The sequence below is a fragment of the Salvelinus fontinalis genome, chromosome 21 (genome assembly GCF_029448725.1).
Source record: "Salvelinus fontinalis isolate EN_2023a chromosome 21, ASM2944872v1, whole genome shotgun sequence".
NCBI lineage: Eukaryota > Metazoa > Chordata > Actinopteri > Salmoniformes > Salmonidae > Salvelinus > Salvelinus fontinalis.
In genome coordinates this window covers 42,410,715-42,432,699 of record NC_074685.1, presented here as the reverse complement: position 1 = coordinate 42,432,699, position 21,985 = coordinate 42,410,715, and the positions used below count along the sequence as shown (strand labels likewise).

General features: G+C 43.9%; 1 protein-coding gene across 1 annotated transcript; it reads left to right on the top strand.

The window, feature by feature from the left end:
* Nucleotides 1–31: 31 nt before the first annotated feature.
* On the top strand, nucleotides 32–21,969 carry fkbp15a (FKBP prolyl isomerase family member 15a). The gene is given in 27 exon segments (XM_055875315.1): nucleotides 32–104; nucleotides 107–200; nucleotides 5,437–5,543; nucleotides 5,854–5,923; nucleotides 6,127–6,196; nucleotides 6,905–6,979; nucleotides 7,078–7,176; nucleotides 7,798–7,947; nucleotides 11,466–11,534; nucleotides 11,822–11,965; nucleotides 12,116–12,255; nucleotides 12,358–12,406; nucleotides 12,523–12,642; nucleotides 12,867–12,948; nucleotides 13,042–13,142; nucleotides 13,264–13,342; nucleotides 13,457–13,566; nucleotides 13,756–13,857; nucleotides 14,070–14,164; nucleotides 18,608–18,710; nucleotides 18,815–18,986; nucleotides 19,161–19,297; nucleotides 19,653–19,790; nucleotides 19,965–20,087; nucleotides 20,179–20,289; nucleotides 20,619–20,726; nucleotides 20,947–21,969. Coding segments are annotated over 27 exon segments (3,084 nt in total). The 3' UTR covers nucleotides 21,310–21,969.
* Nucleotides 21,970–21,985: the final 16 nt, after the last annotated feature.

Sequence of the window (21,985 nt, the reverse complement as noted above, 5' to 3'; positions counted from 1 at the left end):
TGACTAGTCAGGTGAGGCCATTCTACATGAAATGAAGGATGGAGGCGTGTTTGAAGTTTATCACTTGAACGTGTTGTTTGTGTGTGATGTTTCGCTAGACATAAAACACCCCTGTATTTTTCTATTCGAAAGGTACGACACAGACTTCTAGACATGTTTTGCGGTTATCAAGAAGGGGATTTTCTGTTGCCTAAAGGCGGGTGAGTTTACAGAGAAAAAGTAAATGCATGTGCAGTTTTTTTTTTATTAGTTTGCGAAGCGCATTGTCTTTTGATTGGATCATTCTTCATACACCGAGAAGAGGGAAAAGTCATGTTTTTCATTGTTTTAAAAAAGAAACAACGTTTACAATGTGTTACAATGTAACTAACAGTATCAACGTTTATTAGGCTACAGACTATATTTAGAGATGCATGAAAACAATTCAAATAATTGAAAAGTAGTGCTGCAAGCCTAAAAATAATATAGAATTAAATAGTGATTTAGATATATGTCTCATCTTCCTCCCAAATTGTGTTGCAGTCCTTAACCACATGCATTGGATAAATCTTAACTAGAATTTGTGAGTCTGGAGATAAGTGGCTATGTTGAAACAGTGGTGCCCTATGGACTCAATCAAAGGTGGCATTATTGAATTTGGGGAAACTCATTTGGTGGAATGTGTGAGAGCCTCATAGCTTGGGTAGACTAAACAAACCTCCACTAAAATATGTGGTGTATAATGTTTGTTACTACTAGCCTATACGTGTTCTTCCAAGAAGTGACAACAGTGTTTCCCTTCAAATATTTCCAAGCGGAGTGCAATAAAAGCCACCACATCAACATCTAGGGCCTCCTTTTAAAACAAAAACTATTCAATTTAAACCAATGGATTATGTAAGGGATAATCAACAAGGGACTCTGGGAAAATAATGACCTCATAGCCCCTCGTTGATTATCGCTTACTTGGGATGTGACAGAGCTAGGCTGAGAAGCCTGTCCCACCTATGCAATGGTAGGGAAAACAATGAATGGGAATATACCAATTAGACCACCTATGCTTTCTAACAATGTTTTCGGGTATGGCACCATAGCAGCATGGACCATAGTGCTATATGGTCCCTTGTCATAACTGTATGGGACCATGAGGAGAGGAGAGGATGAGAGAGAGACCTGGCAGGGCACACAATCTGTTTGCCAGCCAGCTCCTCTCCTACCTGCCCTCCCCTTCTCGGTGTCTTCTTCATCTGGCACAGGGCCTCTGTCAGAAGCTACAAACGGGTGACAATGTCTGCAGTGTGGCATACTGACTACCTGTGGTGAGAGTTCCATGGGTCAGTATGAACTGTGTACTTGTGTTCTTTGAGAGAGAACCTAACCTCATCCCTAGGCTATTGTGCACAGAGGTCTGGAGTGTGAGACTAGAGATAACCTATCCGGTAAGTAAAGATGGGGTGACTGGCTGTTTGTCTATTGGTTGAGTGTTGAGTTTATTTAACCAAAGGTTCACTGCTTTGAGTGCTGCTGTAGTTAAAAATATGTTTTAGCTTTCTTGAGGAAGGGGCCACCAGGGGTGGGTTTAATAGATGTCATGGGATGCTGATCTCTATAGAGAGTGGATAGGCTTGCCTGGGGATGTCATGTTTATGTCATGTGGGTCTGATGTTCTCTCCTAGTAATGCACTTTTATATTGCATTTAGCACAGAGGGTGAGGAAAGGTTATATTTTGAAGAATGTCAGTAGTGTTTTTCTCTTTTCTAATCTTTGGAATATGTGGAAAATGTTTTGCATAGTAGAGATCATGTTCATTTGTAGCCTATTGTCTTGTAGCGCATCACATTATACCAGAAAAGACTTGTTCAACTTAACTTTCATGCAAACATTCATGCTGGGCACCGACTGTCTATGATATTTTATGTTGCTCTGGATAATATTGGCTTCTAATCGAAATGTAATGTGAGCGAATTTAATCAATCACCTAAGCAAACAACTAGAAAGCTATGCTGTCTCTTCTCTCTACCCCGGGATGTAAGGTTAGGATGATAGGCAAGCTGTGATAGAATTGTTTACATCCAAACAGATACTAAGTGACTGAATGGTGATGATACAAATCATGATACAAGTATTTAACCCTGTGTTGATGCCATCATTGTCTCTGCTACCTCTTCATTTGGGCTGTGAGTGGATTGCATTGTTTCGACTAGATTGTGTCATTCCAAGCTACGCGTGGTGATGAAGTGATCAAAACATACTCATGCTTGTGTAAGTTCCCATACATGCACATACATTGTGTGTTCGTGCGTGCATTTGCACACGCACACTAAAACTTGTATGTATTGTTGCCATACACATATGGTCAGTTCCATGTAAATTAACCCATGAGTACCAGCATGTCTTAATGGGCCCATGAGTACCAGCATGTCTTAATGGGCCCATGAGCACCAACATGACTTAATGGACCCATGAGCACCAGCATGTCTTAATGGGCACATGAGCACCAGCGTGTCTTAATGGACCCATGAGCACCAACATGTCCCTGAGCACCAACATGTGAAGTTCATATGAGAATGTCAAATGAAAGCTAAGAGACTCGTTTTGAGAAGTTTTAAGGCATACACATGCATTTTTCAACCATTATCCATCCCAAAAAATTGAATTAGGAAAGACTTTGATTTGTGGTCAAACAGATGGAAAAGGGGTCTCAGAAAACATCTACCAGGAAACAGTCTGAAAGGGTATTAGAAATGCATCCAAACACAATGTTGAGGTGAAGACCCCTGCCAACTAATATCAACACTTCTATTTAGTTTTGGTGAAATTATTCTGCCTTCTGTAAGTTTAAGAAACATTGCCTTGTGCCTTGAAATTCTGTTACTGAAAATACACATACAGACATCCTGAGTGGCGCAGCGGTCTAAGGCAGTGCTTGAGGCATAACTACAGACCCGGGTTAGATCCCAGTCTGTGTCATAACTGGCCGTGACCGGGAGTCCCATAGGGTTGCGCACAATTGGCCCGGGTTTGGCCGGGGGGGCTTTACTTCACTCATCTCGCTTTAGCTACTCCTTGTGGCGGGCCAACTGCCTTTTTAGGCTGACTTCGGTTGTGTGGTGGCATATTTCTGCTTTACCAAATGAGGAGAGTTACAAACTACACACCAGTCAGAGTTATACTTAAACAACATCTTTAATAATAAGCTTTGCATTAGCATTTTTTGACTTTCAATGATGCGCTATCTCTAATGAACCATTGAAAAGTATAAAGATCTTTTATAGCCAAGATACACCCCTCTCAACTTACACTGACGAACCACAGATCTTAGGTACAGTTCACAAAGGTTAAGATTTGTATGAAAGATATCTATAAAACATAGCAGACAGTTACTACTGTTTCAACAGTTTTCATTGTAAAGACCAGTGTCTGGCCCCCTTACTCCAAAAGGGAACCGTCTCTCCCTGGGACAGCATAGAACAGAACCATTAGCTCATGTTCTCTGGAATGCTCTTTAGGTTTTATCACCCAAAGACATCGTAAATCTCCTCTGTCAGTGCTATCTCATAGAGGCCCATCCTCAGTGGAACACACACACAATACTCTATTCTGTCGAATAAAACAAGCATTATAATATAATCTTACAAGCATTATAACATAATCTTGCAATTTTCCACGACAGTTGTCAGTTGAACAGTGTTTCCTCCAACACATTGGTGCGGCTGGCTTCCGGGTTAAGCGGGCGGGTGTTAGGTAGTGCAGTTAGGCGGGGTCATGCTTCGGAGGACGCATGACTCGACCTTCGCCTCTCTCTTGCCCATTGGGGAGTTGCAGCAATGAGACAAGATCACAATTGGATATCACAAAATTGGGGGGAAAAAGGGGGTAAAATAAAAAAATAATACACACACACACAGGTCCTTCAGAAAGTATTCACACCCCTTGATGTTTTCCACATTTTGTTGTTACAAAGTGGGATTAAAATGGATTTAACAGCTGTGAGTCTTTCTGGGTAAGTATCTAAGAGCTTTGCACACCTTAATTGTACAACATTTGCACATTATTATTTTTCAAAATCTTCAAGCTCTGTCAGGTTGGGCTCCCGAGTGGCGCAGTGGTTTTAGACACTGCATCTCAGTGCAAGAGGCGTCACTGCAGTACCTGGTTCGAATCCAGGCTGCATCACATCCGGCCGTGATTGGGAGTCCCCTAGGGCTGCGCACAATTGGCCCAGTGTCGTCCGGTTTTGCCTGGGGTAGGCCATCATTGTAAATAAGAATGTGTTCTTAACTGACTTGCTTAGTTAAATAAAAATCATTGCTAGACAGCCATTTTCAAGTCTTGCCATAGATTTTCAAGCCGATTTAAGTCAGAACTGTAACTAGTCCACTCAGGAACATTCAATGTCGTCTTGGTAAGCAACTCCAGTCTGTATTTGGCCTGGTGTTTTAAGTCCTTGTCATGCTGAAAGGTGAATTTGTCTCCCAGTGTCTGTTGAAAAGCAGACTGAACCCGGTTTTCCTCTAGGATTTTGTATGTGCCTAGCTCTATTCCATAGTCCTTGCCGATGACAAGCATACCCATGACCCAACATGATGCAGCCACCACAATGCTTGAAAATATGAAGTAGTACTCAGTGACGTGTTGTTGGATTTGCCCGAAAAATGACACTTTGTATTCAGGACATAAAGTTAATTTCTTTGCCAAATTCTCTGCACTTTTACTTTAGTGTCTTATTGCAAACAGGATGCATGTTTTGTACAGATTTCGGTCTTTTCACTCTGTCAATTAGGTTAGTATTGTGGAGTAACCTTACTGCTTGACTGAGGGACCTTACAGATAGTTTTATGTGTAGGGTACAGAGATGAGGTAGTCATTAAAAAATCATGTCAAACACTATTATTTCACACAGTGAGTCCATGCAATTTATTATGACTTGCTAAGCAAGTTCTTACTCCTGAATTCTAGGCTTGCCATGACAAAGGGGTTGATTTCTTATTGACTCAAGACGTTGTTATTGACTCAAATGTTTTATTCATTTGGAAAAACATCATTCCACTTTGCCATAATGGCCTATTGTGTGTAGGCCAGTGACAAATTTTTTTTCTAAATGTAATAAATTAAATTCAGGCTGTGACACGACTAAATGTGAAAAGGGATGTGAATACTTTCTGAAGGCACTGTACATGGATTTAACAGTTTTGGAAAAAGGTGGACTTGTAAAAAATAAAAAAAACTGTTACCAAACTTTGCATCTGCCTAGTTCTTCCAGTAAATGTGTTTCTGTAAAATGTTCTGTGTAAATAGTTAAAAGTACTCCTTGTGCATAGTTGTATGGTTTATTAAACTTTTTAATTCAACGGTTTTTGTTTGGCATACATTTTAAAGTGAAAAATCAGTCTCAGTGCAATTCTGATATTTTGGAATTACCCATATACAGTATCATTGTGTTTGTGTGTTGACAGAGCAAAGCTAGCCTCTCTCTTTGATCTGGATCAGGCTGCCAGTCAGGGCAACGAGTCCTTCCAGTTCAGAGCCCCCAAACAACCGAAGAAAACCCCCACCGCTCTGAGTAAGACAAGTCTGAGGCCCTGTTTAAACACTGGTGAAATCCATTCCATCCTTCCTTCCTGCCTTTGCCGTAAACACTGATCCGACATGATTGGATAGATGAAAGTTATGACTCCTAGACAGCAGGAAGGATGCATTTCTTCAGTATTGTGGCTTGTAAAGTTTAAACAGACTTCAGACCACGTGTAAACGCTAATGCAATTCTTCCAATCCATCCATTCATGGATTGGTGCAAAAGTTCACGTTATGGAAGTGTTTGAATATGGTCTGCCTGTTTTGTTTTTTTGTTAACTCTGTGTGTGTTTTCAAAGGCCCATCTCCTCAAAAGCCTGCATCAACTCCTTCTGTCCTTTTGGCTACTGCTGTTCATGCATTCCGCTTGTGAGTATGTCCACCAACAAGCACCTGAAATCCATATCACTAGATAGAGTTGATATGTCTCTCTCAGAGTTGAATGTGTATGTGAGTATGTCCATTATTAGTGTGCTTGAGGTGTTGTGTGCGTGCGTGAGAGCATATGCGTGTGTTTGTTGTTGTGTTCACAGGTCCTGTTTGATCTTGTCGTCATGGTTTTGTGTTTGCAGTGTGAATGGCCAGTACACAAAACAGGGGAAGGTGGGTGCTGCTATCCTGGGAAATCATCCAACCAGAGAGGTACTTGAGCTGTGAAGAATATGTAAAACTGGTGTCCGTTAAGAATAAATAAAGTCCAGGTGACGTGAAAAGGAAGTCTCCATCTCTTCACATTCAGTGCTTGGACTGAAATGGGTGCTGGTACTCATTTTGAGTGCTGTTTTTATTTTGGTGCTGGAACTCTGCAATGTTCTTTAAGTGAATATTCTATAAGAGGTGCCGGAACTCAAGCAGTAGAACATTTGAGGTGCTTGTGAGCTCCGCCCCAAGTCATGCACTGTTTACATTTAATCATATGATTTTCCAACTCAATTAATGCAGAGTCATGTATTCTGCTCTAACCACTTAATAAGAAATATGTGACTCAGTTAATTGTATGATCTTGAGATACTCTAGGCTGTTTTAGTGTAGGGTGAAAAAGGCTCATGATAAATTGTTTTAATATGTCTTGATACAGTCATAAATCTATGGCAAGAGTTTTAGCCACATTTTAAATTGAGTTTGTTTACAAATCTACTACACTTGATCATAACCAAAAGGTAGAAAGTGATACAAACTATTGCATAAAAAGATTGTGTAAAACATAATGTAAGCCTGCCTTTGTAACTACCACATAAATACATGTTATTATAAAGTGGGACCCAAGTTTATTCTGTTAATGCACACATCAAGTTTGTTTGCCTAGTCATTTGTCTGTCTTTTTCATATCGTCTTGATTGTTTTCTTCAGTACATGATCCTGCTTTATGGAAGCCAACAGAAACCAATCACAACTGCCAAGATCCATCTAGGATTCATCTTCACAGTGAGTAGTACATCTTCCCATGATGTGTACATGCTTGTGCAGTTTTAACTGTGTGTGTGGTGTGTTTTACCTAGACTATATCTCATTTGACTTTTCAGGTTCAGCCAGGTAACTATGGAACATTCTACGATGACCTGAGGCACAACTGGTCCCTGATGTTTGACTCTGAGAAAGCTGGAGTGGACTTTTGCAAAGAGGTGAACGACGGAAGTAATTTTTTTTCTCATACTAGACAGGTATACACGGAGCGTACAAAACATTAAGAACGTTTCCTAATATTGAGTTGCATCCCACCCCCTTTGACCCTCAAAACAGCCTCAATTCGTCAGGGCATGAACTCTACAAGGTGTCAAAAGCGTTCCACAGGGATGCTGGCCCATGTTGACTCCAATGCTTCCCACAATTGTGTCAAGTTGGCTGGATATCCTTTGGGTGGTGGACCATTCACAGGAAACTGTTGAGCATGAAAAACCCAGCAGCATTGCAATTTTTGACACAAACCGGTGCGTCTGGCATCTACAACCATACCCCGTTCAAAGGCACTTAACTTGTCTCAAGGCTTAAAAATCCTTCTTTAACATGTCTCCCCTTCATCTACACTGATTTGAAGAGGATTTAACAAGTGACATCAATAAGGGATCTTAGCTGTCACCTGGATTCATGTGTGCATAATGACTTGTACACTGTGTATATAGATCGCTATATATGGCTCTGGAAAAACAGATGGATGGACACATGGATAGTTTGTTTTATTGAGTTATTTGCAGTAAAAATCCATTGACTTGTTTTAATGTTTAAACCTTTACCCACCATTACAGCTGTGTGTGGCCAGATGGAACAGTGAGACCACTGTAGATACACTACTGACCCAGGACCTGCTGTTAGGAGAGGGACAGGCGGTGGACTATGGTGACACGGTAGAGGTGGCCTTCACAGGCTGGCTTCTACAGAATCACAACATCGGACAGGTGACAAATAACTCTGAATACAGCCAAAATAATTGTGCTGTATTCAGAGAAAATCAACTGCTTGTGACAAAATCAACTGCTTGTGACAAAATGAATAAAGGCTCAGAAAAGCTCAGAGCATTGGGCAATTTGATTTGTGGCTTTATAATTTAGTTATTTTTTAAATCAATCAAGTTTATTTTATATAGCCCTTCGTACATCAGCTAATATCTCGAAGTGCTGTACAGAAACCCAGCCTAAAACCCCAAACAGCAAGCAATGCAGGTGTAGAAGCACGGCGTCTAGGAAAAACTCCCTAGAAAGACCAAAACCTAGGAAGAAACCTAGAGAGGAACCAGGCTATGAGTGGTGGTCAGTCCTCTTCTGGCTGTGCCGGGTGGAGATTATAACAGAACATGGCCAAGATGTTCAAATGTTCATAAATGACCAGCATGGTCAAATAATAATCAGGAGTAAATGTCAGTTGGCTTTTCATAGCCGATCATTAAGAGTATCTCTACCGCTCCTACGGTCTCTAGAGAGTTGAAAACAGCAGGTCTGGGACAGGTAGCACGTCCGGTGGACAGGTCAGTGTTCCATAGCCGCAGGCAGAACAGTTGAAACTGGAACAGCAGCAAGGCCAGGTGGACTGGGGACAGCAAGGAGTCATCATGCCCGGTAGTCCTGACGCATGGTCCTAGGGCTCAGGTCCTCCGAGAGAGAGAAAGAAGGAGAGAATTAGAGAGAGCATACTTAAATTCACACAGGACACCGGATAAGACAGGAGAAGTACTCCAGATATAACCAACTGACCCTAGCCCCCCGACACAAACTACTGCAGCATAAATACTGGAGGCTAAGACAGGAGGGGTCAGGAGACACTGTGGCCCCATCCGATGATACCCCCGGACAGGGCCAAACAGGAAGGATATAACCCCACCTACTTTGCCAAAGCACAGCCCCCACACCACTAGAGGGAAATCTTCAACCACCAACTTAAAAGATCAGAAGATATTCAAACATTGACAATATACTGATATTCTAGATGCTGGATCCTATATTTTCACAATGCACCCTTCCTCGTATGGTGCTCATTAGTTTACCTAATGAGCATCGTGCAGGCAGAAATTATGACTCAAACTTTCTGACCAGTAGCTTAGCCTAGTATGGTCCTATACTCGTCATGTCAAACAGACTGACAAATGCTGATAATAATGAGAATAACCACTCCATTGTACAATTTTGGGCCAAGGTATGGATAGAGCGTCTCTGAAGTTGCAGTCAGTGAAAGAGTAGATATGAGACCAGGCCCCCACATCATAAAAGGAGACCTGACCCTCCTCACAATCCATAAACACCCCCGCCTTCTGTGGTGTGTCTCTCAGAAAGATGGGGACAGGGTAGGTGTCACTGGCTTTGTACTCACACCCATACCTCTGCATAGTCCAGTATCCATTCTGAGGCCTTGGTGTCTTTGCCTCTGTTTTTCATTTGCTTCCCATCCTAGACAGGATGAGGTAAGGAGGTGCTGTATCAGGGTCCAGGGTCACATCTACTGCTGAATCCCCTCCAGCTCAACATCACCAAACCTCTTCACTTCACTCACAAGTGTCTCCTCCAGCACACAGCTCTCCTCACAGTCCCCAGACACCGATCACTGTGAACACTGATCTCAGACCAGTCCTTGGTGGGTGGAGGCCTGCACAGGGATGGGAAGCTCTGGAGGAGTTGAAGGTAGCCCTGAGTGTGTGAGAGCTGTTCCAGCTCATTGCTTCTCCTCTGTAGCTCAGTGATTTCCTGCTCCAGCTCTTTAATGAGCCCTTCAGCTTGCCTCTGCTGCTTTCTGCCTCTCCTCAATCATCTCAATGATTTCTACCTGGCTTCTCTCAATGGAGAGCACCAGAGCAGTGAAGACCTGCACGTTGTCTCTTTCCATTTCTCTTGCTGAGATATGAGTGTTTGATCTCTTCAACCTTACTCTATCTTGTAAGCATCTTCTGGTCTACCTCTGCCATAACCTTTCCTAGTTTAGCCATTTTCTCTCTATACTCTTCTTTAGAGGGACAGTGTCATGTGGTCTGTTTTCAAGCAGAACACACGCAGACATGTCTGGTCACTTCAGCAGAACAGATCGAGGAGTCTCTCGTGCTTCTTACGCATCCTGTCTTCCAGGTTCTCCACAGGGTCGATCAGCTTGTCTCTTTTAACCGGTGACTCTCTGAGGCTCCAAGTGAGTCTCACGGAAAGATGTCAGACACCAGGCAGGACTTCAGGGACTTGAGCGTTGTCCCAGTACAGATGTCACAGGAAACTTCTAGGGGTTGAGCAGGGCTTTGGGCTGGGCCTTGGTCTAGGCTTGGTGGCTTTCCCTTGAACTGACTTCCTGAACTGAGTAGCCATCTCAGAAATGAGAGTATTGATGCAAAGCTCCGGTTTCCTGTCGAATTTCTCCAAACACATGGGACGCCGGCAAGGGTCACTAGTATCCCAGTACTCTTTGATACAGGCCATGCAGAAGTTGTCCACATGGAATGGTTACTGGCTCAGTGAACACAAGCAGACAGATGGAGCACAGGAAGTGGTCCTCAGACAGCAGACTGCCGGAGGCGGCCATATCTAAACCGAAGGTGAAACCATTATCAGTCAGTTCGAGATCATTTCAGTTTGAGTCAACATGGTACGATGTTGCGATCCCTATGTGATCGTAAAAAATCGTGACACATGGATCCTAACCAATTGTAAAGCATGGTTTTACCTTTACAGGGCAACATTGTGCACATCCTTAGATATTCATATTATGGGTCTTCATTGACAAAACCACAAAATGCTATAGAACAGAGGGATGGGGCTGGAGAAATTGAACCACTTAATTATATCTACTATATGGAGAAAAAAAACAAAAGGACAAGGTCAACATGATAGTTTCTAGACAATTTGAAGCTGTCCACTAATGTATGTTTATGACATAGTTTACAAACAATGGAGTAAAGCAACCTTATATTTTGGGTTATGATCGAGTTATCATGAATCAGCGGCCATAATGTATATAATTCATGATTAAAAAAATAGCTGTGTATATCACAGGGCCTTAAACATATGCAGCAAGCAATAGAGTTTGGAAAAATCCATCTCACCTCTGTTGGGAATGTCTCTGTGTTTTCAAGAGGCCCAGATAAGGCTGACCCTAGTAAATGTTTTATCAGAGAGGAATAGAGGAGGCCTAGTTAAATCTTTAGATTTACTTCTTTAAAGTGATGTTTAATAGAACATTGTTGTCCCCACCCACTTTTCTCTTCCTTGAGCACTTAACCCTTTACATGGCTGATCTCTTTGCCACCTTGTTTACTATTGTCTGGAGAGAGTCTAAAGGGCATGGATTTTAAAACAAGAATTGTAGTTTTTCTTTTTTTCAGTGAATGTGTTTGTGTGACTGTCCTATTTCTCTCTTTCTCTCACTCACTTATCCTCTTCACAGTGCATGTCAATACCAATTTCATCACCATTCAGCTGAATGTATTATATTGTTTTCTGTGTGTCAGATGTTTGACTCCAACGTGGGCAAAGACAAGCTGCTGAGAGTGAAACTTGGCACCGGTAAAGCCATTAAGGTAGGTTGTAGACCAGGCTGGTGGGAGGAGCTATAGGAAGACGGGCTCAATGTAATGGCTGGAATGGAACGTTTGGAAACCACCTGTTTGACTCCATTCCATTTATTCCATTCCAGCCATTACAATGAGCCCATCCTCCTATACCTCTATCCACCAGCCTCCACTGGTGTGGTGGTCAACTCAGCAATATGACATCACAACACATAGTGAGGCAACTTCATGCTTACAGAAAAAAACAAATATAGAAGAATGTGATGTTTCTCTCTCTCCTATCTCTCTCTCTTTAGGGATTGGAGGACGGGATGGTAGGGATGCAGAAAACTGGGCGTCGCCTCCATATTGTGCCCCCCACCCTAAGCTATGGGTCAAAGGGTATCCCCAACCGCGTCCCCTCCTCCAGCACACTGGTCTACAATGTGGAGATCCGCCGGGTGGGCGCACACACACACTCACACATTCAGTTTCAAACGTCAAACAGTATCTCACTGTAGCCATGTGGAACTGTTTGTGTACCGAAGCTAGAGGGCGTAATTGGCTAAAGATGGCTGTCTAGATGTTATAACTCTGTGTGGTGTATTTAGGTGAAGTTTGCTAAGGACAGTGGGTCGGAGCGACAGAATGGGGGATTAACCACCAACTCCCCCTCCCCAAGTGTGGACAGTCTGGGCTTTGGGATGTCCCCTCAGTCTCAGCCCCCCACCTCTATCCCAGCAGAGCCCAGGTATGTACCACTACCTTCACTGTTCCTCAGTGGGGGAGTTAGGAGGGTTTTTTATTTGGAGGTCAGATGGCAGGTGGTTAACTCTGACTTTTCTGCCAACAGGGGAAAGCCTCTGAATGTGAAACCCAATTCAATAAATGAGCAACTGATGGTGAGTGTTATTTTCATTTAGTTTAACTTCTTTGCATGCTTACACACACACATTTTCACTCACTCACACAGTCAAACAGACACAATCTCTCTCAAACAGTATTATCTTACATACAGCAGCCGGATACAGCCAAAGCCAAGTTGATCTCTCATATGGCCAAGATGGGTCAGCCCATGCTGCCCTTCCCAACAGGAGCCATCTCCGCCCAGCCAGACCACAGTGACTCCAAGACAGAGGTGGGCTCCATAGTGAGTCTGTGTGTGTACCTTCTGTTCTGTATGGAATTGTGCATTCCCACAATTCCAGTTTTTGACCAAGTTAATGCTTTTAATTTGGAACCTGTTTGCCAGGTATGCTGGAAAAGGAGTACAACCTACAAACCTTTGTCATGTTTGACACCCATGACTGTGCCACTGACCTGTTAATATTCTTCTGTGTCTGTATCTGTGTCACCCTGCAGGACCCAAGTGAATCTCACCCTTCACATCACTGTCTGCTCCCCCAGCCAGTCCAGATGTCAGCTGCACCCCCTATCCATGCAGGTAAGACCTCTAGTTCAGTGTCCATTTACATCCATATGTTTGGTAGATCCACCAGTCATTTGCTTATATTCAGGGTTATATTTTCTGTTTCAGTGCCTGAGGTCGTTGTGCCAACTGCTGCCCAGCAACCAGTGTTTATGGAGACAGTGGTCCCACAGGCTGTGGACTGTGGTGGAAGCAGTCATGCCTTCCAGGTATTTAATTTGAATTGAATAACCAATATTGATCTCCAAAGGGTAAATTTGAAATGATCCAATATGCTTATCCCCCCCCCCCCCCATTTAACGATGTACTTTGGTACGACTCCATTCACAGCCATACCCATCCTTTCAGTCTGCCTTTGGTCCGTCCTACCTTGGTCAGTTCCACCCTCATCATGCAGTTTCATACCAGGGTAATAAAAATAAAATTTTCACAGTCACCTTGTCTAAGTGCAGTATGGCAGACATACTATTGTAATATAGTATGTTTTCAAGCTTTTATCTAAAACCACATTTGACCCGTCTAGCACCTAGTGACGTCACTTCCTTGTTGATGACGGAGGTGCGACAGCACAACACTGAGATCGGACAGGCTGTGGGGAAAGTGGCAGATAAAATCAATCTGTTGGTCTCCAAGGTCAGCAGTGGACTTGTTTGTAGTTCTGGTAACACTTTCTTGTATTGTTTTGCGTAAGTATGTATGACCTCATTTCTTTTAATGTCATAATGATCCTGTCAAACTGAGACATTATAAGGGCTCATAGCCTCATACATGCTTGTAACAAGTAATAAAGCATTGTAACAGTTTTAAGTCATTTTATACCAGGTGGATGAGCTCCAGGAGCATGGTGGCGGCAACTCTCTGGGTCTGTCCTCGGTGTCCATGGAAACAGGCATGATCCTGCACAACATCCAGAGAATCACCCAGGTCAGTCAACTGTCCCACTAATCTACAGTGTCCTCCTCCTTTTCTGCTCTCCCTCATTCTGCACTGGTCTGAAGAAAAAAAATGATTCTTGTCCTGGTCTGCCATCCTTCAACTGCACTGGTGTGGGGAAGAGTAGGACTGGTGAAAGCAATTACCTGATAGGCATTCACCATTGCATGGAACGACATAACTTCTCCATTTGGGTTCCACAGGAGAACTTGTTTCTAAAGGAGGTGGTTCTGGAGAAGAGCACCCGAGTGGAGGAGCAGAACTGGAAGATCAGAGAACTCCTCGAGCAGAACCAGAGGTGTGTGTGTGTACTGTACTGTGTGTGTGTGCTTGTTCAATGGATTCTGTAGATTGAAAATATATATATATACAGTACCAGTCAACAGTTGACACACCTACTCATTCAAGGGTTTTTCTTTTATTGTTACTATTACTATTTTGTTACTATTGTAGAATAATAGTGAAGACATCAAAACTATGAAATAACACATGGAATCATGTAGTAACCAAAAGAGTGTTAAACAAATCAAAATATATTTTATATTTGAGGTTCATCAAAGTAGCTACCCTTTGCCTTGATGACAACTTTTTACACTTTGCAATCTCTCAACCAGCTTCATGAGGAATGTTTTTTCAACAGTCTTGAAGCAGTTCCCACATTCTGAGCACTTGTTGGCTGCTTTTCCTTCACTCTGCGGTCCAACTCATCCCAAACCATCTCAATTGGGTTGAGGTCGGTTGATTGTGGAGACTAGGTCATCTGATGCAGCACTTATCACTCTCCTTATTGGTCAAATTGCCCTTGCACAGCCTGGAGGTCTGTTTTCAGGTATTGTCCTGTTGAAAACCAAATGCTAGACCTATTAAGCGCAAACCGGATGGATGGCGTATCACTGCAGAATGTTGTGGTGGCCTTGCTGGTTAAGTTTGCCTGAATTCTAAATAAATCATTGACAGTGTCACCAGCAAAGCACCATCACACCTTCTCCTCCATGCTTCACGGTGGGAACCATACATGTGGAGATCGTTCACCTACTCTGCGTCTCACAAAGACATGGCGGTTGGAACCAAAAATCTCAAATTTGAACTCATCAGACCAAAGGACAGATTTCCACTGGTCAGATGTCCATTGCTCGTGTTTCTTGGCCCAAGCAAGTCTCTTCTTCTTATTGGTGTCCTTTTAGTAGTGGTTTCTTTGCAGCAATTCGACCATGAAGGCCTGGTTCATGCAGTCTCCTCTGAACAATTGATGTTGAGATGTCTGTTACTTAAACTCTGTGAAGCATTTATTTGGGCTGCAATTTCTGAGGCAGTTAACTCTAATGAAGTTATCCTTTGCAGCTGAGGTAACTCTGGGTCTTCCTTTCCTGTGGCGGTTCTCATGAGAGCCAGTTTAATCATAGCGCTAGATGGTTTTTGTGACTGCACTTGAAGAAATTTGCTGTTCTTGACATTTTATGGATTGACTGACCTTCATGTCCTGAAGTAATGATGGACTGTTGTTTCTCTTCACTTATTTGAGCTGCTCCATAATATGGACTTGGTCTTTTACCAAATAGGGCTATTTTCTGTATACCACCCCTACCTTGTCACAACACAACTGATTGGCTGAAACACATTAAGAAGGAAAGAAATTCCACAAATTTTACATTTAACAAAGCACACCTATTAATTGCAATGCATTCCAGGTGACTACCTCATGAAGCTGGTTGAGAGAATACCAAGAGTGTGCAAAGCTGTCACCAAGGCAAAGGGTGGCTACTTTGAAAAATCTCAAATATATTTTGATTTGTTAAACACTTTTTAGGGTTACTACATTATTCCATATGTGTTATTATTCTAGAATGTAGAAAATAATAAAAAATGAAAATCCTGGAATGAGTAGGTGTGTACAAACCTTTGACTGATACTGTTGTCATGACGTTGGCCTGTGCAAGCCTGAAGCCTGAAGAACAAAGACCAGGTGCAACAGCTGCGCAAAGACATCAGTAGTAGCCTACAGTCCATCGACAACACCCAGCTACCTGGAAAGGTAAAGGCCTGGTGTCTGCAGTTTGGTCTCCTACCCCGGGTGTTGTGGCCCCTAGCAGTGTATGAGGTTCCAATCTCAACAGTGGAGAAGATGGAAAGAGGAGTCACAGGCTACTTAAAGAAGTGGCTCGGAGTTCCACGATGCCTTACCACCATAGGCCTCTATGGAGATGGTGTCCTCAAGCTGCCCCTCACCAGTCTAACAGAGGAATTCAAGTGTGCAAAAACCAGGCTCCAGGTGACACTGAATGAATCTCGAGACCCAGTGGTGAGCAACAACGCGCCGACCTTGGCAAATGGAGGCCAGGAAAAGCAGTCCAGGAGGCAACAGCAGCCCTCAGACATGCTGACATTGTGGGTCATGTTCAGCAAGGGAGAGGAGGCCTTGGGCTAACTAGCCGTGCTGCTTGGAGTAAGGCCACTGCACCAGAGCGGCGGAAGATGGTAGTGCAGGAAGTACGCCATCAGGAGGAGGCTGCAAGGTGGGCCAAGGCAGTCTCTCTTGCCAAACAGGGACAGTGGACTCGATGGGACAGTGTGGAGAAGTGGAAGATCAGCTGGAAGGATCTGTGGGCCATGGAAGCGAGGCGGTTGAGCTTTTCCATCAGAGCAACATATGACGTCCTTCCAACACCAGTTAATCTTCACCAATGGTATGGTGAAGATCCAGACTGTGCCCTCTGTTCCATGCCAGCCAACCTCAGGCACATTCTCACAGGGTGTAAAACAAGCCTCACCCAAGGACGCTACACTTGGCGTCACAACCAAGTCCTTAAAAAACCTTGCGTCCGCCCTGGAGGACAAGCGAGCTGCCACCAACTCCCTACCACCCCCAGCAGCATCACACCCCTTACGGACGACCTTTGTCCGAAGGGGCTAAACCACCGAAGAGCGGCTCTACACCATTAGAGTGAGACCAGCTGCGCTTGGCCCGCGACTAGAAAATGCTAGCTGACATTGGCCGGCAACTTGTGTTTCCTCCGGAGATCGCAACCACCACCCTAAGACCTGACATGGTGCTCTGGTCCCGTTCGCTCAAGAAGGTCTTCATCATTGAGCTCACAGTACCCTGGGAGGACTCAGTAGATGAGGCTTATGAGCGAAAACATCTGCGCTATGCCGATCTAGCTGCCGAAGCACGGCATCATGGCTGGAACACAGAAGTCCGACCAGTGGAGGTGGGCTGCAGAGGTTTTGTGGCAACAGCTACAACCAGACTGCTTAGAGACCTGGGAATTAAGGGCCAGAGCCAGCGTTCGGCAATCAAAGCTGTATCAGAGGCGGCAGAAGGCAGCAGTCAATGGCTCTGGATGAAGAGGAAAGACCCCAGCTGGGCCCCGAAGTGAGAGGGCCAGGAGGTATGCGGTCAATAATGCTTGACTCAGGGAGGAAGACGCCCCTGCCATGCATAGTCCCATGGGATGTTGGCTATCAACAACAAGGCAACTCCTATGACTAATTGGGAATGGGACGCAAGCGTAGGATTGATCACCCTGTCGCTGGCCGCCTTTGGGGAGGGTGTATAGTGTGAAAGGCCGAAACACCCTAGGAACCAAAGGTACACTACTGACGATGCACTCCCCAAATTTCACCAGGCTCACTGTTCATGAACTCTTGGAAGTGCTTGCATAAAGGATAGTAACATCTCATCCTGTGTTCTCTGAATCTGATACTGTTGTCATGACGTTGGCCTGTGGGTAAGGTTTATGATGTCTGTTCGGTCCCGTGTGGCTCAGTTGGTAGAGCATGGCGCTTGCAACGCCAGGGTTGTGGGTTCAATTCCCACGGGGGGACCAGGGTTCAATTCCCACGGGGGGACCAGGATGAATATGTATGAACTTTCCAATTTGTAAGTCGCTCTGGATAAGAGCGTCTGCTAAATGACTTAAATGTAAATGTAAATGTCATCTGAGACATTATGACTGATGACAGGACGACATAAACTGTATCTGGGAAAGTCAACACATTCTAGTTATCAGATTCACATGGAATTGTTGTGCAATTTAAATGTTTGAATATGAAACTATCTGTGAAAAGAATAAATGAAATATATTACAATTCATACATATCACAGTCAATTTATTTATAATTTCCCAAGGAAAAGGTTTGGAAACCAAAGTTGAATAAAATAAACATACACATAGTTTACATGTACACACATCAACACCTCAGCCTCCATATGATTCATCTCATGAGGATAATGTAGAACTCTCATTACTTACACCAATAGAAGTTTGTCGCCCTGTCCCTAGGGGTCCACCGCCCTGCAGCACCCCAAACCTAACACACCCACACTTCAGGAGCTTAGTGAAACATGTGTACTAGGCCAGAGCCAGAGTGACAATCCACAGGACGGTAGACCCCCAGGGCCAGGACAGAGCGGCCTAAAGAGGTATCCACCCTGACATGGGTATGTTTTCAATACAGACTCCTTTTTGTCTTACGGTATTCAATACAAGGCCTCCACACCTTATGAAAGTCGCCTGGTATACTCTTAATCTGGTAATAAATCAAATGTAGTGGGTCATGGCATTTCTATCTTCCCATTGTGGGAGGACAACCAGCCTTCCAATTAATGGCAATGCATTTCTTAGCCGCTGTGAATGCTAGGTAAGGTTGCACAGTATTTCCAAGCAAATAAAACAACAGGAAGATAGAATGTGAATCTGTAGACATTCTGAGATAAAAAAAGATGGTGTGTGCGTGACAGGTGTATGGAGCAGAGTGGTTTACTGTTGGAACAGAGGAAAGACGTGCTGAAGACCAGCAACCAACAGGACCAGACCAGCCTGCTGGAGGCAGAGCAGGACAAGGTAGGAAAGAGCAGAGGAAACTTACTACATTCACACAGTCTCAGCATGCACACACACTTAAGTCCCTCCCCCCACCTCTCTTACTGTCTCTCTCTCCATCTCAGCCGCACCTGACAGAGTACCTAGCCGCCTACTCCACCCTGGTCTCCAAGCTTCGGCTGGAGTCCTCCTCTCTGCAGCGCTCTGTCTCCGACCTGCAGACACAGCTCAGCCAAGCCCTGCAAGACATGGAGAGCCACTGTACTCAGTTCAGCTCATTAGAGAGACTAGTAGAAGGTACAGGACTGGAAGAACCACTGCACTTGGATCCGTTTATTAGAGAGACTACACAATTTTGAATATCTTTTGAGTTGTGCCGGGTGGGCATGGTTTAAACTTTTGGGAATGTTCTATTGGGTCATTACACCATGCTAACTAAAGAGGTGTGTGTGTGTGCGTGCGTGCGTACAGGGCTAAGGAAGGGAGAGGGGAGGACGCAGGCCCAGTGGCGTACAGAGAAACTGAAACGTAAAGAGATGCAGCTGAGAATCGCCAACACGGAGGAGGTGCTACAGGACCTGAGGGCTGGGAAAGGCAACCTGGACAAGGTGTGTGTCTGTGGAGACGAGCCGGCTGGACCAATGAGTATTATCAGGCTGCAATACCACTGTCCCACATGGTGCCAGTATTCTTGTAATAACTGTTTGGTATAAAAAATAATCCCCTGACATTTCTTCTACAGAATATAGTACACTTACCCAATTCTGAATATACCCCTTGTTCCAAAAGTGTGCTCACTTTCACTCACTCCCCCTCATTTATACTAATCCAATGCTTTTAATTCATTGAGTGGGAAGCGGTATAACCTCTGTCGGAGTCCCCATCACACTTCACAGAGGAGAAGGGGGGAGAATGGGAATTGGACTTTGGTCTTGATCTTGTAACACTGTCGGTCTCTGTCAGATGCTGTCGGAGAGGAAGAGGAGGTGGCAGTGTGAGCATCAGCGTCTGTCTGAGGAGGTGGAGGAGGCGAGGAGGAGCAGCCAGAGGGAAACTGACAACCTGAGGGCCAGGAGAGGAGAAGTAGAGCAGGGGGAACAGGTATACACACACACTCTCTCTCACACACACGATGATCCAGACTAAATACCAGCCATATCAGTTGAAATGTTGCTACATACCCAACATTATTATTAATAATTATTTGCATGTCATTATGCTTAACATTATGTAAAGCATTAAACCTGCAGGCTTTAAACGTGTGTTTATCTAAAGGTGGTGCTGGATGTGGACTGGCAGCAGGGTGGGTATGAGAAGGAACTACATAGCCGTGAGCTAGAAGAAATCACACAGCAGAGAGACATTCTGGCCAGGACACTGTCAGAACTACAGGAACAGGTGAAGGACATACTGAGTGTGCACACTCCCTAAACATTAGGAAATGTAAACGATTTCAAACAGTTGAATTCCAATGCTCTCTCGCTCTCAGTATATGGCAGCACAGAGCAGGGCAGAGACCACCAGGAAGCAGCTAGAAATGCTATTGGTTGAGCAGAAGAGGCATGCCCAGCAGCCCAATCAGGATGCAATGGCAGAACAGGTGAGTGTTCCAACATTCACCTCAGACTAGTCTGTACGTGATTGGAGTAGTGTTTCTTAATCCTGGTCCTGGGGACCCACCATTTTAGTTTGTCCCTAGCACTATACACCTGATTCCACTAATCACCTCATCAAACCTTTAATTAGTGGAATCAGGTTTTTAGTGCTTGGGCAAAAACATTTTATTATTTTTTTTTATCTACCTTTGCTCTAAGAAACTACTCCAATGAGCAACACCAAGAGAAATTAACTTCCACCTTCTATATTGCTCTCATTCCTACATCTCTCTGATCAGTGATCGTTTCAATGGTTTACATCTGTTCCCTCCAGGTGAAGAGAGTGATGAACGGAGTGTTCCATTCTCTGAGAGAGGAGTTCGGCCTGCACCAGTCATACCAAGGAAGCGATGTTCTAGGAGTCATGCTAAGCACCATCAAGGTACAGTGCAACCAATACCTGGTTTCCATTTCACATTGCCCTGCAGATAGTGAGGCTGGACCAACAGTTGATCATCGCTGCTTATGGGTGGTGCCCATGTTAACCCTTTTAACACCCATGGGTTGTCCTGCACCAGTCATTTGAATCCAGAGTATGACATTGAGCATGTTGTTAATGTAAACAAGTAAAATATGTTGTGTTAACGCTCCCCATCCTACAGAGTGTCACCCTGGATCTGCTAACAGCTCACAATCCAGAGGAAGAAGAAAAGGTGGAAGAGGAGAAATGGACAAAAGTTGTGGAGCAAAATAGGAGGGATGATGATGATAACAAGATGAATCGATCAATACAAGAAAAAGAGGACAGTGGAGTTACTCAGACAGCCTGGACCTCTATTGTTAGGTCCTTGTGGTCTGAGGTTCAAGTGGAGGAAGAGTCCATCAATTCAGAAGGCCTAGAAAACAAAGCTGAAGACACACCAAGTACATCCAGAGAAGAAACTTCTAAGGCTTGGACTGGCTCAGAGAATGGCCTAACGCCATCATCTCTCGTGGTTCTTACAGCCTCTCGCAGTCCAAATTGACCAATCAAAGCAGACGGAAGTTGTACCTCCCCCACCATTGTAAAAAATATTTTGGAAGCTATACATTTTTTACATTTTACATACTGAGACAAGGATATCCCTACCGGCCAAACCCTCCCTAACCCGGACGACGCTATGCCAATTGTGCGTCGCCCCCGGACCTCCCTGGATAAGAGCGTCTGCTAAATGACTAAAATGTAAATGTAATACAAATGCATTTATTAATGGCCACATTCGTTTTATGCCATGTTTACTTTTTTTATTTTTTTTTAAACAATTTTATTTAACTAGGCACGTCAGTTAAGAACAAATTCTTATTTACAATGACGGCCTACCCTGGGCAAATTGGGACTCTCAATCACGGCCGGTTGTGATACAGCCTGGAATCGAACCAGGGTCTGTAATGATGCCTCTAGCACTGAGATGCAGTGCCTTAGACTGCTGTGCCACTCGGGAGCCCCTATTACAAACACCTTGTTTGAGTTAACACTATTAACTTTTGAAATTGAGATTTTCTTGGACAGTATAACATTCAGTATATTTATGTTCAGGGCAGCTACAAAATATTTGTTTTAAAACACATCCCTACAACTTCATAAAACATGTGTTTTTTGTCTTGTAGTTCAGGAATTCATGTCTGAATTAAATGATCAAAACGAACTTTCACATGTTTGAT